Source organism: Phyllostomus hastatus, unplaced genomic scaffold (genome assembly GCF_019186645.2).
Source record: "Phyllostomus hastatus isolate PE091 unplaced genomic scaffold, TTU_PhHast_1.1 phas_scaffold_216, whole genome shotgun sequence".
NCBI lineage: Eukaryota > Metazoa > Chordata > Mammalia > Chiroptera > Phyllostomidae > Phyllostomus > Phyllostomus hastatus.
Window position 1 is genome coordinate 10,610,124 of NW_025334018.1, and position 17,341 is coordinate 10,627,464.

Consider the following 17,341-nt stretch of genomic DNA (forward strand, 5'->3'; position numbering starts at 1 on the left):
ACTATAAAAGTCAAATGAAATATTACAACTAATTTTTTTAAAAATCAAAGTAACAGATGCCAAATGCCTTCAACAGGCTCAAAAGTACACTGACTAGAGCTGAGAATAAGAGTCAGTGAACTTAAAGGTAGGGCTATAAAAATTAGCCAAACTGAAACACAAGGAATAAAAAAGCAGTTAGTGGGATTAAAAAGAACAGCAAATTCAAGGGCTATGAGACAATTTCAGCTTAACAATAACCCACAACCTTTGGACCAACTGTATGAGACAATTTCAAACAGAATAATTACGTGTAAGTGAAATACCAGGATAGAAAGGAGGCAGAGGAAAATATTTTAAAAAATAATGACTGAGAATTTTTCCAAAAAATATCAAACCATACATCTAAGAAGTTCAGAGAACCTCAACTAAGATAAATAAATCAATTAAACCAATTGAACCATGTATTTAACCAATTAAATACATGGGCAAAGCAGTTTCTCAGAAAACAAAATAGAAATATCTTGTCCATGTGTGTTACACCAAGACTTCTAGAAAGGACAATTCAGAGCTGTATTTTGTTGTTTTTTTTTAATATATAGAAAACAACAACAACAAAAAAAACAACTGTATTCAATTTCCAAACAGACAGTTTTAATAATTAATTTTTGGACTTAGGAGGATCTGTATTCAATCTTCCTGATTCACTCCTTAATTATGGTCTTATTTACTTTCCCCCCTTTGTTCCAACCATGTAATTAATTGCAGTGGCAACATCCTGGAGAAGGACCACTCCTGCAAAGGAGACATGGTGTATGGAAACTAAGATCTGTGATGGATTTACGTATTACTGAGATTCTCAAAATGAAAAACTCACTATTCCCAGGAAAGGGTCCCACCAATGGCCTCCAATTCTTTCAACAAACCTTAACATTAGGTCAATATTCCACAATTAAGAAAGCGATATGCTGCTGGGGGAACCTTTCATTTTATTAAATTCCACTCACAGCCCCTTCCCCGAAACAGTGTGTTGCTTGATTTTGCTTACCTCCTCTCCTGAAAGATAATACGCTGTGAGCAGGCCTCCAATAAATCGAATGTTGACTTCAAACACAGACACCTCTGAATTCTGTGAAAACATATTGAAAATATTCACATATACTGAAAACTTTATAGTTTTTTAATGTTTTCAATACTTCATATGTTTCCTGCAAACATCCTGTGGAAAATATTCTTCTATTCTTTACATCTTCATTTCTCATGCAACTGACTGTAATCTCCCCTCCTATTTGTTGATGCATCACACTCCTCCCTTACTGTCCCTGCTGCTTCCTAATTGCCAAAAACAATGGGCCATTTTCATGTCCCTTACATATTATTGTGAAACTATCAAGATATTTGATACAACAGTACTGGAACAACTGTACTTGCACACAATGCCTGGGTTGCAGGCCAGGTCTTCAGTTGGGGTCATGTGAAACGCAACTCACTGAATATATATATTTCTTGCACATTGATATTTCCCTCCCTCTCCTTCTTTCTTCCACTCTCTCTGAAAATAAATAAATAAAATCTTTAAACAACAAAAAAAAGAGCCCTGGCTGGTGTGGCTCAGTGGATTAAGAGCCAGACTGTGAAGCAAAGGGTCACTGGTTTGATTCCCAGTCAGGGCACATGCCTGGGTTGCAGGCCATGTCCCTGGTAGGGTGCGCATGAGGGGCAACCACACACTGATGTTTCCTTTCTCTCCCTCTCTTTCTCTTTCCCTTCCCCTCTCTCTAAAAATAAATAAATAAAATCTTTTTTAAAAAATTAATTTGGATAATATGACAATATGTAAACTTCCTTGAGAAAGAAGGTTCTTTGTAAGCATAAAATCAATAGCATTGATAACAAATGATGATAGAAAGATTTGAATTTCCCCAAATGCAAATTACCTGTGAGAAAAAAATTATGAATAAAATTAAAAAGCAAACAGGAAATCTGGTATAAATACAGTACAGCAGTGTTAATAACCTTACTACATAGAGTCTGTTTGTATTTAGATATAAAATAGACAATGCTGAGAAAAATCCTAATACATAGAAAGAAAAATAGAAGTGGCAAAGGACATGACCAAAGATTTCACAGAATATACACAATTGACCAATATAAAGATAACATCATTAATTTTTAAATAAAAATTAAAAGGAAATATATATTACCTTGAAGTCCTTCCAACATTCATGGACAGAACACATCATCTAATAACACAAATATATTTTTCCAGTATAGAATTTTCACAACACAATGTAATTTTAATAACATAACTGTCATCACACCGCATCCTCAAAAGCAAAGTGCTTTATATTACTCCACATATTCCCAATACACAGCACACAGCAACAGACATTCACAAATACAGAGAGGAAGGGAAAGAGGGAAGGAGGGCCTCTATCACCTTAATAATCTTCTACATAGTTTCCCTGATTCCATCCTTACCCTTCTCCTTACACTCTATTTATACAGCATCCTGGAGCTGAGTGAGCCTTTTCAATCTTAACTCAGATGAGTTACTCTGTGCTCAGAGTAAATTGACTGGTAAGACCCAACATAATCAGATTCCCCACAGCATCTCTGATGCTATCTCCCACCAATATTCCTTTGCCTCAACTTTTTATTACCAAATGGGTCTACTTGCTGTTCCAGAATTGCCAAACTCCTGTGACAATCTTTACACTGAAGATCTTTCTGACAACACAATATAAAATAGTAAAATAATCCCTCATCACAAATATCCTTGACACTGCATTACTTCCCTAATTAACAGTTATTGTCTGATTACTGTATAATTCTTTATTTGTAAAATTCACACCTTTCCTCTCAAGAGAGACAGAAGATAAGAGAAGTTCTAGATGGAAAGTAGGGAGAGAACGGGAGGAGGGCATTATTTAAAGGAGTAATGATTGAGAATCTTCTAAGGTTGATGAAAACATAAATCCTTAGCCTGATAAAACAGTATGAATCTTTTAAAAAATAACAGACACACAGCAATGGAATTACACTACACCAGAGCAAAAAATAAAATATTAAAACAGCGGGAAAAAGACATTGTCTTTGAAAAATTAGATACTTTTCAACAGCTTAACAGAAACTGAAAGACAATGGAAATGTATCTTTAGAAGTTTAAGAGAAAATAATCATCAACCTCTAATTCCATACCCAGCTATAATATCTATTAGGAGAGAACCTTATATGCACATGGTTTCCTTGGGTCTCCTCTCAGAAATGTCACCACAACAGGGTCCTTCAATGCCATCTCCAGTAAAATAGCAATCCCCAGCACTACTTACTCTAGTCCTATTTACTCTTTATTGTTCTTCACAGCACTTATCACCAACTAATATACGATAATATCTATAACTTAGAATCTTTGTTCACTGTGTGAGAAATGTTATAAACAGAGCCATTTCAAAACGGACAGAGCCACCATCCCTAGAGACACTACCTGCCATGCCTTACTCCTCAAACCTTTGGAATACACATTTAAACTGCGCAAAAATAACCTATGAACTGGGAAGACCAACATCATATTCCAAACAGCTGTTTTTAAGCTAACAGAAAAGCAGAAATCCTAACTACACAGACTGAAAATTAAGAACATTCTTTAGAACTAGCACTACCATGCGTATAGCTGGAGAATGACTCAGCTTACTAGCACCAATAGAAGTGCCTTGCTTCTAATCACATACTTATTCTCCTTTCCTTTCTCATAAAAACCCCCTGCCTTCCCTCCTAATTGGAATATAACTTAGGTTTCTGCCTAAATCTATGTCCCCAGAGAGCAATTCTTTTTAATCCCAAATAAATGCTTGTTGCCTCTCACTTTAGCTTTTTATTTTTAGGCTAACAACTGTTTTTCTCCCAAAATTAGAATATAAAGAAAGAGATAAAACTGGTTTTTTAAAAGATTTTATTTATTTTTAGAGAGAAGGGGGAGGCAGAGAAAGAGAGGGACAGAAACATTAATGCAAGAGAGAAACATGGATCAGTTGCTTCTTGTATGCCCCAACCAGGGACATGGCCCACAGCCCAGAAATGTGCCCTGACTGGAATCAAACCAGCGACTGGTTCACAGGCTGGCACTCATCCCACTAAGCCACACCAGTCAAGGCAAGACTCTGTTTCATTCACTACTTTTTTCACAAAATCTAGAACAATGCCTTTTACAGAGGAAGAATTCAATAAATACATGTATTTATTCATTACTTTATTTGGAAGTTTCAAATACAAGTTGGGACCAACAAGATAAGAATTGCATGTAAGACAAGAGGGAGATGAGCTAAGTTAAAGCAATCTAAGATCCTTATGCTCTTCAGAAAGAGGACAGAGAGCCTGACTGATTTTAAACTTTGAGGCTGTAGCCAGGTAGTTCAGTTGGAGAGTACTCTCCTGATGTGCTGAGGTGGTGGGTTCAATCTTTGGTCAGGGCACATACAGTCTCTGGTCAGGGCACATACTAGAAGCAACCAATGAATGCATAAATAAGTAGAAAAACAAATTGTTGTTTCTCTCTCTCTTCTTTCCTCTCTCTCTCTCAAATCAATAAATTCAAAAACACCTTTAAACGTTAATAAGAATACATGTAAAATTTTAGAACAACCCCCAAATTAATGAAAATGAAAAATATAAATGTCAAACTAGTAAAGGGGAAAAGAAATATGAAGTAATTTAATCCAAAATAAAGACAGAAAATAAAAGCAAATCAAAAGTATTATAGGTAGCCAAACAAAGATGGAAGGCTCCAACTCCAAATATGATATAATAAATGTAATTATTTCAAATTTAACAGTTAAAGCCCAAGACTGGATAAAAGTAACAATCAAAATACCACTACATGTATAATGGACAGCTAAACATATGATACACAAGGTTAAAAGTAAAGGGATGGTGAATGACTGACAGTGCTGACTATTAAGCTTTCTTTTCTCGGTTCAAATCCATTATCTGTACTCTGCTTTCTTAATACTGGAACTGGAGCTCTGCAAATGCAGCTCTCATTTGCCAGCTGGCTGTCTTATAGGCTGTGCCAACAGGAGGTTTACTAAGATCATACAAGGCTAGAAGAAGGAGAAGGGACTTATTCCGTCCAATTCACCTCTAGTTTCTGACAGTGTCTTCACCCTGGGAGTGGCATTGGTTCCAGGTTCCCTGCCACATGCACACAATCTCCAAAGCAGCTTCACTGTGGCCCTTGGTGATATGAGCACTAGGATAACCCTCCTGAGAAGTCGGAGATCCAGCCCTAAGAAAGCCTTCTAAGAACTCCTAGGGAACCAGAAACAGATCCCTAGCTACTAAATTTTAATTATCCCAATCCCTTCACATTGTTCTCAAAGTCCCAGGGGTGGTAGTTATTTATTGTAGTTAGTACCTCTTGTGATACCACAATGTCCTCTTTCTGCTTTTACAGTTCCCCATTATTTGGTTAACAATTTCAAACAGTAAGTCCTCTAATTAAAATAAATGGTATAATACTGGTTCCTGATAGAGCCAGTTGATAAAAATGATATACCAGCAAATTATTAGGCATAATAATGAACCACATTAATGAACAGGAGTATTTGAAATTGCACAGATGGCAATTCTCTCCAAATTAATCTATAAATTGAATGCAACCCTTATCAAAATTTCAACAGTATTCCAGAGCTCAAAATAACAAAAAACTGAGAATTAAGATAATTTCCCAGAGAAACAAAACCAGACATCAAGATTCAAATATAGATACCAAGCTTCTCACAAAAATATTGTAGTTAAGACAGTTTAATAATGATGTAGGGATAAAGGAAAAAGCCAACAGAGAATAACAGATTAATATGACTAACGTGGCATGTATAAATACTGGGGAAATAAATGGTACTAGGATCAATTATCTAGGGCCTATCTCGCCCTACATAAAAAATCAAATCCACATAAATTAAAGACCTAAATGCAAAAGCAAATATTAAATATTTAGAATTAAATAGAGTAATACATCTTCATGACCCTGGAGTAGGGCTTTCTTAAATAAGATATAAAAAGTACAACCTAATAAGGACTACATAGCCAAATAGGAAAAAAAAAAAAGACTACATTTCTTGGCCCCTCTTTACAGTAAGGCTGGGCCACATGAGTAAGAGCTACTCAACAGTATACAACCAAAAGTAGGTGATCAACTCTCCAGAAGTGTTCTTAAAGAACAGTCGCATATATTTCTCTATCCTTTCCTCTTTTCTGCAACTGGAAGGTTTACCTACCTTATTGGAGGAATCACCTTGACCCAGGAGTTTGGAGTGGTACACTGAAGTTGACAGAGCAGCCAGACCTAGGCCCTTGGTGATCAAGGAGCTACCCAAATCAGCCCTAAACAGTTTATCTCGGTGCTTAATTTGAATGAAAGAGAAATAAACATCTATCTTGTTTAAGCTATTTTATATTGGGGTTTCTGCCACTCACAACCAAACCTAAACCTACCTGATAATAAAAATTGTTCTAATTGAGATAAATCCAAAATGCTTGAACAATATAAAAGAAAGCAATCAGTTTTACCTAGTTAGCATCAGGAAAAACATCAGAGAAGAAATAATTGTGGATTTAAATCACAACCGAAACAATGCAGAATCTGCCAGAGAGAAACACACATAGAAAAGGAGTGACCTCTGACTGCAGTGGGAGGATCAGCAAGCACAAGTATCGTGAGAGGTGGTAATGAAGACGTGAAATAGTCCACACATCTTTAGATGAAGACTGGTAATAATGAAAATAATTGCTACCATTTAATGAACACTTTATATGTACCAGATTATCTCAAATGACCCTCACAATATTGCACTAGGATAGTAAAATTTTATGATAGGTTTAGAAAGAACAAGAAACTTTCCGAAGTCACACAGGTAGAATGTAGCTGTGCTGGGCAAACCTAAGCAGTAGCACTTAACACCTGTGCTGAAATACTAACATGGGTCTAGAGCTAAGCAGGAAGGTTCATCAAAGCCTTACCAAATAATTAAATCTTTAAAAATAATAACAAAACATTTATTATTCACAGCTTATGCTTTCCTCAAGTTTCTAGTCCACTGTGCTCTCCCCCTAACTACTGCCCTAACACACTGCCTCAAATAAGGGCAAGAAAAGTAGAAGGAAGATGGTGAGAGAGTTTACTTTATGCAAAAATTAAATAACTGATAATCCCAAAAGAAAAAGAGGGACTTAGAATATCCTTAAACTGCTAGCATAATGCTCAAAATTCTTATGGTTGGACACTGTATCCTTTCATAGTCAATCATAGAAATTATCAATCACACACTCACCACACTGAAATCAAGGTTGTCTTCAATCCACTTTTGCCCGTCGCGGAATTCATCGTGGAGTCCCATGATATAAAGGGTATCCAAAGCATCTACTATGGTAGCACCCAATTGTGAATTTCCTGTATTTGGAGACGAAAAACTGTCATTAAAATGATGCCCTTCACATAAGATCTATTATAATATTTTATATATAAAAAGCAAATCATAATAGGAATATAAGGAGCAAAAAGAATATCCAACATGGTTCACTTTTCCATAAAAACAGATAATATACATTGTTTAATATATTTACTTAAAGATGGCACACTAACAACTAATAGGATAAAGCAAAACTAAAATTATAATTGTCCTTTTCTTCCTGGCCATAATCTACTTAACTAAGATTTTTTTAAAAAGAGGAGGATTAATTCAAGAAATGGGAAGGGTAGTTCAAGATGATAAGCTAAGACATAAGACAATGATGTTCTTCTGGTACATATTTGTAGAAAAGACAAAATACACACTTAAAAATAACAACATACATATGACAAGGCTAGATAACCGTGGAACAGAAATAATCCTTAGCAATCAAAAAGCAGGTTCATCATAGTGAAAAAGGAAACCATAAAATAAAATGTGAGTAGAGAAAATCAAAATAATTAGATCTGCCCATCTTCAAGAAAGAAATAATCCTGATCTTAATGGAAATGTTTCCACAAGGGAGGGACTAATTAAAAAAGCTAGCTGCCCCACTAGTGTGGCACAGTTGGTTGGAGCATAGTTCTATAGACAGAAAGGTTACAGGTTCGATTCCCAGTCAGGGTACATACCTGGGTTGCAGGCCATGACCCCCAGCAACCACACATTGATGTTTCTCTCTCTATCTCCCTCCCTTCCCTCTCTAAAAATAAATAAATTTTTTAAAAAAAAAGCTTGCTAGTATCAAAACTGGATACTGTAAGCTAGATACATGTAAACACATGACAAGAAAATAGGCCCATCTTACCAATGAATGTAAGCGCACAACTTCTGAATAAAATATTAGCGAACACACCTAGTAGCATAGTAAAAAGATAAATAGTGGGGAGCAGATGCGTCCTCCCCAACCTCGGGAATGGAATTATTATTTCTATCTTCTGAGAATGAAAATCGTTCACACAGCTTACTATCTACATTAAAATGACTTTATTATTATACTACCTTCATCAAGAGTTTACTATTTCAGGAGTCTCTTGCTCAGAAAGACAAAAGCTGCAAAATACTTTTACTGTTCATTCCAGAAGCTTCCTGAAAGACTCATGAAAGCATCAAAAGAAAGTATCAAATGATGGCTTACATCCCAAAACTCTGAACTCTGCCTCTAAATTCTCCATTTACAAATGCTAAATTATTGTGTCATAATCCTTAACTGATCATAAGCAAGCATCCTCCAATTGAAAGGCCCATCTTAAACAGGATTTTAAATCTCAATAAATACCTCAACCTTTTCCTTCCCCATCTGATGGGTTTCTGCTCTGGTGAGGTAGTGATCTACCTTCCCAAAGTAAGCATTAAACAAAGATATAGTTTTGTCTTATCAACAAGTTATCTTGGTGATACTTTAGGAGTTAGCATTTGACAGTAAGTACTTAAGTTACTATTCTTTCCTTTTTCCTTCTAGTCTTTTCCCTACTGGGTAAATAGTATTTTCTCATTTGAAGTTTTAAAGCTATACAAGTGTAATAGAACAAAAAAAATTTAATAAATTGATGTATTATGAATATCTCAAAAATGTGATAGGCTTACATTTGAAAAAACATTAATGTTTGATCTAGTAAAAAAAATAAAGCTATACAAATCTGTTCTTATAATAGATGTCTTTCACTTACATCACATTTTCTTGTCCATGTGCTCCTAACAATGTCTTCAACTTATCAAGAAGTATATCTTCCCACTAACAAGACAGATACTCTACCACATTCTGATAAATTCCTTGGTCTTCTCCCAACTCAGTTCTCTTCATGTTGACATTAACTAGAATGTTTGTTCTGGGTTATTACAGACACATTCTCCTTTTACTTTTCTTGTCTTCAGCTTTTATTCAGACAACAAAAACTTTATCAAGCCATTTAATCACCCATATAACCCTATCTCTTGCATAATCACATAAATATACATTTTTCTATTTTAGTATTTTGTCCAAAATATTTATCATGCTTATTATAAATCCTTAAGAGTACCATCTTTTGTTCTTATTGCAAAGTTTATAGATAGTTATAGGCTTGTGCCATCAGCTAAAAGCCCAAGGCAGAGACAGACGAAGTTGACATACTGGCTATCACTAGGATTGTTCTCCTAGACAACCCAAGATTTCAAGTGGAAAGATTAAAAGGGCTTTGACCCAACTACCCTTGGGTCAAAGAAGAAATAAAACATGACACTGCAGAATATATAAGGCACTAATAAAATTTATTGTGAGAACACAGAAATCAACTAGAGCAATTCTAAGAGAAAAACTCATAACTTAAAAACTTTATATACTACCTAACAAGAACAAATGAAAATAATTGAATTCACAACATTCTCCTAAGAAGAAAGAAAAAGAATAACTTCAACAACAAAGCAGATGAATTGGAAAAGCTAAAGGCAGAAATTAATGAATTAGAAATGAAGAAAACTGTCCAAGTAATAAATTCAAGATTATTTCTATGAAAAGACCTATACAATGAATCTACCATTAACCAATTTTTAAAAAGTAGTCACAAGAATACAAAAAACACAAAATAAGAAATAAGAATGCATCAACAAACAGATACAGAGGAAATTAAGAAAACTATAAAAAGCCAGCTTTAGTCATATTGGCTCAATAAATTTTTTAAAAATGAATGGAAGTGATGACTTTCTAATATATGAATATATATAATATTTTGACTTATGAAAGAAAAAAACAGAAAATTCCTAACAAAAAGACTAAGAAAAAGAAAACATTCAGTTCTCAAAGGGCTACCATTGTAAGTTTCATAAAATAAATTCTACTTTAATTTTAAGTATGATAACTTCTACGAAAACTTTTATAGAATATAAGAACTTAAAATTCAATTTATGAAGTCTGCATATTATTGATGCAACAATCTAACATAATAAGAAAAATTAAACTACTATCCAATCTCCAGAGTATACTACCTCATACTTCTGGCAGCTTATATATGAGTTCTAGTTGCTCTAGCATCTTTGTCAACATTTGATATTGTCTGTCTTTTAATTTTAGTCATTTTGATGGGTATGTAGGATGTTGGACAGTAGCTTGAATTTTAATTTCCCTGATGACTAATTTGCTTTACTGACTATATGAATTATTTACATATTCTGAATACATCCATATACACATATATCACATATATCCTCCAAATCTTATGGCTTGCCTTTTCATTTTGTCTTTTTTTATTTTTAAGACTTTATTTATTTTTAGAGAGAGGGGGAGTGAGGAAGAGAGGGAGAGAAACATCAAATCATTCAGTTGCTTCTCACATACCCTCAACTGGGGGCACCTGGCCCATAACCCAGGCGTGTGTCCTGACTAGGAATCAAACTGGCAGCCTTTCAGTTCACAGGCCAGTGCTCAATCCACTGAGCCACACTAGTCAGGACCATTTTCTTTGTCTTTTAGGAAGCAGAAATGTCTAATAAAGTCTAATTTAGCAATTTTTTCTTTTATGGTTTATATTTTTGTATTCTAAAAACTCTTTGCTTACCTCAAAGTTACAAAGATTTTCTTAAACGCTTTCCATTAGAACTTCTATACTTTTAGCTTTTATGTTTATATTTATGACCCATTTCAAGTTCATTTTTAAAGCATTTTTAAAAGATTTTATTTATTTTTAGAGAGAGGGGAAGGGAAGGAGAAAGAAAGAGAAAGAAACATCGATGTATGAGAGATATATTGACTGCTTGCCTCTTACACACCCCCAACTGAAGACCTGGTCCACAACCCAGGCATGTGTCCTGACTGGGAATCGACTGGTGACATTTTGGTTCCCAGGCCAGCACTCAATCCACTGGGCCACACCAGCCAGGGCTCAAGTTAATTTTTGTGCACAATGTTGAAGAGCCAAGGTTCGTTATTTTTCTATACAATTGTATAGTGAATCCAGCACAATCTATTGGAAAGAATATCCTTTATCCACTGAATTACCTCACCACAATTCTTGAAAATCAATTAACCAAGCATGTGCAGTACCACTGCTATTCACTTCCACTCATCTCTACGTCTGTCCTTATGCTAAAATCATACTGTCCTCGTTACTGCAGCTCCACAGTAAATCTTAAAATCAGGTCATGTAAACCTTTCAACTTTGTTTTTTTATAAAATGTGCCATTTCACATCCTTTCTTTTAGAGTCAGTCTATCATTTATACATTAAAGTCATTTTTATTGGGATTGCTTTAAATCTGAGTCTGAATTTTGAGGGAACTGACATTACAACACTGAGGACAGTTGCTCTCCCTTATCCACAGGGGATACAGTCCAAGACCCCCAGTGGATGCTTGAAACTGTGGATAGTATTGAACCCTATATATACTATGTTTTTTCCCATACATCCATAATTATAATAAAGTTTAATTTATAAATTAGGCAGAGTAAGAGATTAACAATAATAACTGATAATGAAACAGAAAATTATAATATGCTGTCTTGAAAGTTGTATGAATGGCTTTGGGGTCACCATTAAGTAAAATAAGGGTTACTTGAATACAAGCACTGCAACAGTCGATCTGATAACCAAAATAGCTAGCTAGTAAGTGACTAATGGGCAGGCAGCATACACAGACTCTAGTCACTGCTGGGAAAATTAGTATCAGTGCCAACTATGTCCAGCAACGTTCCCCTCTCCCCACTCACGGACTTCAGGGGTAAGCCCTAACTGGGCAAAACCAAACAAATATGTCCCATCCTTCTGGGTATGGCATTTGGTTCAAGGGTGGGCACAAAACTCAATTAGTGACAACAAGAAACCATGAATCTTTCGATGAAGTTTCTAAAAATGCCAAGTGCTCTTTTCTCTAGAGTGTTCTCTTTTCTACAGCCGTGGTAGCATGAAAATATGAAACTTCAAGCTGCTGCTAAGAAGCCAGCCTAAACATATCAACATACAGAGGAAGAAGAAAAAAGAAAGAAAAAAGCTTAGCTGGAATCCGATCTACTCAAGGACTTCATTAAATGCATTAAGTTGTTTTCTGTATAACTTGGAACAAAGCAAGTAAAGGTTCAATACTCGCCTGTATGTTCCTATAGTAATAGAGAGGCTAGGCTTTTAACATTCCTTTTGACTCTGATTCCAATTTTGTAAAGGCATACTGAATATGGAATGTCAAATGAGACACTAAGAACTACTACCCCTCTCTCAGATTTCTATTTACACAAAGATAAAAGAACAGGTTTAAAAACTCCCAAATCATACTCGCTAGCAAGAATATGAGATGAAAAGGAACAAAGTACATAAGAAACAAGTCTTAAATTTCATTTATTAACCCTTAAATTCCATTATTATCCTTTAAATTGGGTAATTGTACTCAACTTAAAAATAATAATAAAAGATATAAGCACCTAATTTTAACTACTGAAAATGCTGCAGACTGTCTTTTCACTTTTTCTACCATTTCACTATATTTTTCTCCTCACTATGGAGTTTTCCTGTGTGCTGACAGTAACTTTTTCTGTCTTGAAGGATTCCTGAAACAGTATACAATAGTGGTTATAGGCGTGGATCTTGGCATTAGAATGTGTGGATTCAAATCCTGCTCCATTATTTCCTAATTGTGTGACCTTAAGAAAGTGAGCTGACCCTAACTGTGCTTTGGCTTTCTCATCTGTAAAATGGGGACAATAATAGTACCTGTCTCATAAAATTGCTATTAGTACTAATTAAGTTCAGTTCACATAAATCTCTGAATTAAGTCCTTGGAATATAGTATGCTTATTAGGCTGCTGTAACAAAATATCATAGACTAGGAATGGAAATTTATCTCCTCACGGTTCTGGAGACTAGAAGTCTAAGGGCAAAGCTCCAGGTTTCAGTGAAGGCTTTCTTCTTGGCTTGTAGCTGTCCTCCTCCTCACTATGTCCTCTCGTGGCCTTTCCTCGGAGCATGTGCCCAGAGAGAGAGTTCTGGTGTCTCTCCACGCTTCATTTAAGAGGCCCCACACTTACTGTCTCACTTATCCTTAATTACTTCCTAAAGGCTCTCTCTTCAAAGACACATTGGGGGTTAGAGCTTCAGCATGTGAATTTGGGAAGACAATACAGTGTACAACAGTATGAACTAGACAAACACTGCTGATGTTCTGACTATTAATGTATATGTGACTACTGCTCTGAAGGAAAGAACTGTCTTATTCACAGACCAAACTACACAATCTAAACCAAATAACTGACCTCATGGCAGATTGGTAAAAGAAAGTACAACTTTTTATTGCAATATATACTTAATTACTCTTCATGTACATAACGATCCCTCAGAAATGAAGGACCACTGGGAAAACCGTGCTTCTATAACCAGCTAACCCAGAATGAAAAGGCATATTTTGCAAAGTCTCTCTTTCCAACTCTAACTTTCCCAACTTTTATGATCTCACCAATAACTCTCAGTGTACCCAGTAAATCAACTTAAGCGTGCTAACGACCAACTAGCAAGAACCCACGTGACAATAACTTGAACCCGCTAGGCCCCACCCATCATTCCCCAGCCTAACCAGACGGCGATCTGCAAAGCCTGCATTTGAAGAAGTCTGACAAGACTGCCAAAAACTAAAACTGCCCTTCATTTTTTTTAAATTCCATTATTTTTAAAAGAAAAAACATTAAGGGAAAACTTCTCCATTAGGATTTTAACAAAATTACATTCAGTTAAGAAAGAAACATCCCTTTTGCTCACTAAAAGATTTGTACTGAACTCTAAAGAATGGACTTTTTAAGTTACATGAAAGCTCATTTATCTTCTGAGTTTAATTTCAGCAAATAATCTTTCCTTACACAGTTATTGCAATGATTAAATGAAATAATGTATGTTATTTACTTACTACCTTGCCTAGGACCAGTATCTATTTGATAAATGTTAATACATTAAGTGTTCTGAGAAATAAGTTTAAAAAAAAAAACAAACAAGTAGAAACCCTGGTCAGGTAGCTTTAGTTGGTTAGAGTGTCATCCCGATATGCCAAGGTTGTGGGTTTGATCCCCAGTTAGGTAACCAATGAATGCATAAATACGTGGAAAAACAAATTGATGACTCTCTCTCTCTCTCTCTACCTCTCCACTGTCCCCTCAACCCCTTCCTCTATCTCTAAAATTGATAAATTTTTTTAAAAAAGAAAATTAATATCAACGCTTATATTCAGTACACTTTTATACTCCAATCATTTGCAAGGGCTCACTGTTTACCATTGAGTTTAATATAAGGAGATACTTACTTGAAGAGAGGATTTAATTTTAATTAACCATTAAATATAATGTATTTTACTGTACTAATGTCTGACACCGTGGTATTCACAAAGCAATGGAACTGTTCCATCTATGACCTCTGCTCAGGAAATATATTTTATGTCAGTGTGATCTCTGTTAAATTAAATGTCATATAATGAGATCTCTGGCATCTCATTTTAATTTAAATTTTAAAATAATACTTAAAAAAATTTTTACCATTATTCTTACATCCTAACATCTTTCAAACCCAGAAAAAAATATTTTTTCAGTAATTTTCTTTTTTATAGAAAACACTCAAGCGAAAGCAAATTAAAAGAGAAACACAGCATTTACAAAATTCTCCCATAGTTTTCATAAAGAAAAATACTGCCATTTGAATTACTAAGCTGGTAAGTTACAATTAGTAGACACAATTACATTACATACGACTAGTTTATGTGCCTTGTTATCTCATTAGTATTTACCTCTGTTAATACTTAAAAGACAACCATTGCAACCAGAAGGACTTAAAATAGTGGAAAGAAGTGAAGACCATAAAAACAACTTGATAATTCTCAAAACTTATCATTGGGTTGAGTAAAAGATGGTAGTTAAGTAAGTTAACTTTTTTAAACAGAACTTTAACAAGTGGACTGAACTTGAGAGGTAGAAAGTTAAAGAGAACTCTAGTAGAACACAGCCCTTCCCCAGACCTCCATCCACATTCTACTGTTAGTTTTTCCTTTGTGACTGTGAAATGTATAACACAACCCACTCGATCTACCCAGTAAGTCACCTTGGACATGTTCATTTTTTATATGCAGGCATATTTCCTTCTATTGCGTTTCATGTCACTTTGCCTCACTGATACTGTGCTCTTCTCAAGTGGAAGGCTTGTGGCCACCTTACTTCAAGCAAGTCTCAGCGCCAATTTTTCCAACAGCACTCGCTCACTTCATGTCTCTGTGTCACATTCTGGTAATTCTCACAATATTTTAAACTTTTTCATTATTGTGACAGTGATCTGTGATCAGTGATCTCAGATGTTACTATGTAATTTGAGGGGGGTGCTCACATAGAATGAAAAAAATTATATTATATATATTTTGACTGTTCGATCAACCAGTTGTTCCCCTCTCCTGAGGCCTCCCTATCCCCTGAGATGCAACAAATTAAAATGAGGCTAATTAGTAACCCTGTAACAGCCTCTAACTATTCAAGTGACAAATCACATGTCTCACTCTAAATCAAAAGCTAAAAATGATAAAGCTTGGTGAGGAAGGCATGTCAAAAGCCAATGTAGGCCAAAACCGAGGTCTTCTGCACCAGTTAGCCAAGATAGATGTGAATGCAAAGGAAGAGTTCCTGAAAGAAATTCAAAGTGCTACTCCAGTGAACACGTGAATGGTAAGAAAGTGAAACAGCCTTACTGGTGATATGGAGAAAGCTTTAGTGGCCTAGACAGAAAACCAAACCAACCACAACATCCCCTTCAGCCAAAGACTAATCCTCAACAAAACCCTAACTCTCTCCAATTCTGTGAAGACTGAGGGGAGAGGAAGTTAAAGAAGAAAAGTTTGAAGCTAACCAAGGTTGGTTCATGAGGTTCAAGGAGAGAAACCATATCCATAAAATAAAAATGCCAGGTGACACAGCAACAGCTGATGAAGAGGCTGCAGCAAGTTATCCTCCAGAAGATCTAGCTAAGATAATTCATAAAGGTGGCTACACTAAACCACAGATTTTCTATGTATACAAAAGAGCCTTATATTGGAAAATGCCATCTAGGACTTTCACAGCTGGAGAGCAGAAGTCAGCCCTGACTTCAAAGCTTCAAAGGACAGGCTGACTCTCTTATAAGGGGCTAACATAGCTGGTGACCTTAAGTTGAAGCCTATGCTCACTTCTCATTCTGAAAATCCCAGGGCCCTTAAGAATTATCCTAACTCTCCTCTGCCTGCACCCTGTAAGTGGAAAAACAAAGCTTGATGACAGCACATCTGCTGCCAGCATGGTTTACTGAATATTTTAATATTTGAGACCTACTGCTCAAGTAAAAAGATTCCTTTCAAAATATTGCTTGTTGAATATGCACCTGGTCACCCAGGAGCTTTAATGGAAACGTACTATGAGATTAATGTTGTTTTCATGCCTGCTAACACAACATCAAACCTGTAGGAGTAATTTAGACTTCCAATTCTTATTTAAGAAATACACTTCATAAAGCTATAGCTGCCATAGATAATGATTCCTCTGATGGATCTGGACAAAGTAAACTGAAAACTTATGAAAAGGATTCACCATTCTAGATGCCTTTAAGAACATTCATGATTTATAGGAAGTGGTCAAAATATCAACATTAACAGGAGTTTAGAAGAAGTTGACTCCAACCCTCACAGGCAGCTTTAAGGTGTTCAGGATTTCAGTGGAGGAAATAACTACAGGTGTGTTGGAAGTGGCAAGAGAACCAGAGGTGGAGGTAGAGCCTGAAGATGTGACTGAATGGCTGCAATCTCATGATAGAACTTAAATAGGTAAGGAGTTGCTTCTTTCTAAAAGAGCAAAGAAAGTGGTTTCCTGAGATGGAATCTATTCCTGATGAATATGCTGTGAAGACT

At 35.5% G+C, this 17,341-nt stretch overlaps 1 protein-coding gene across 1 annotated transcript in view; it reads right to left on the minus strand.

Moving 5' to 3' along the window:
• MAN1A2 (mannosidase alpha class 1A member 2) overlaps positions 1-17,341 on the minus strand; it is a 124,170-nt gene that overhangs the window by 72,795 nt on the left and 34,034 nt on the right. Inside the window, exons 4-5 of the mRNA XM_045861689.1 lie at positions 7,308-7,426; positions 1,028-1,108 (exon numbers count right to left, since the gene is read on the minus strand). Coding sequence (XP_045717645.1) covers positions 1,028-1,108; positions 7,308-7,426 — 200 coding nt within the window. The remainder of the gene's footprint in view (positions 1-1,027; positions 1,109-7,307; positions 7,427-17,341) is intronic.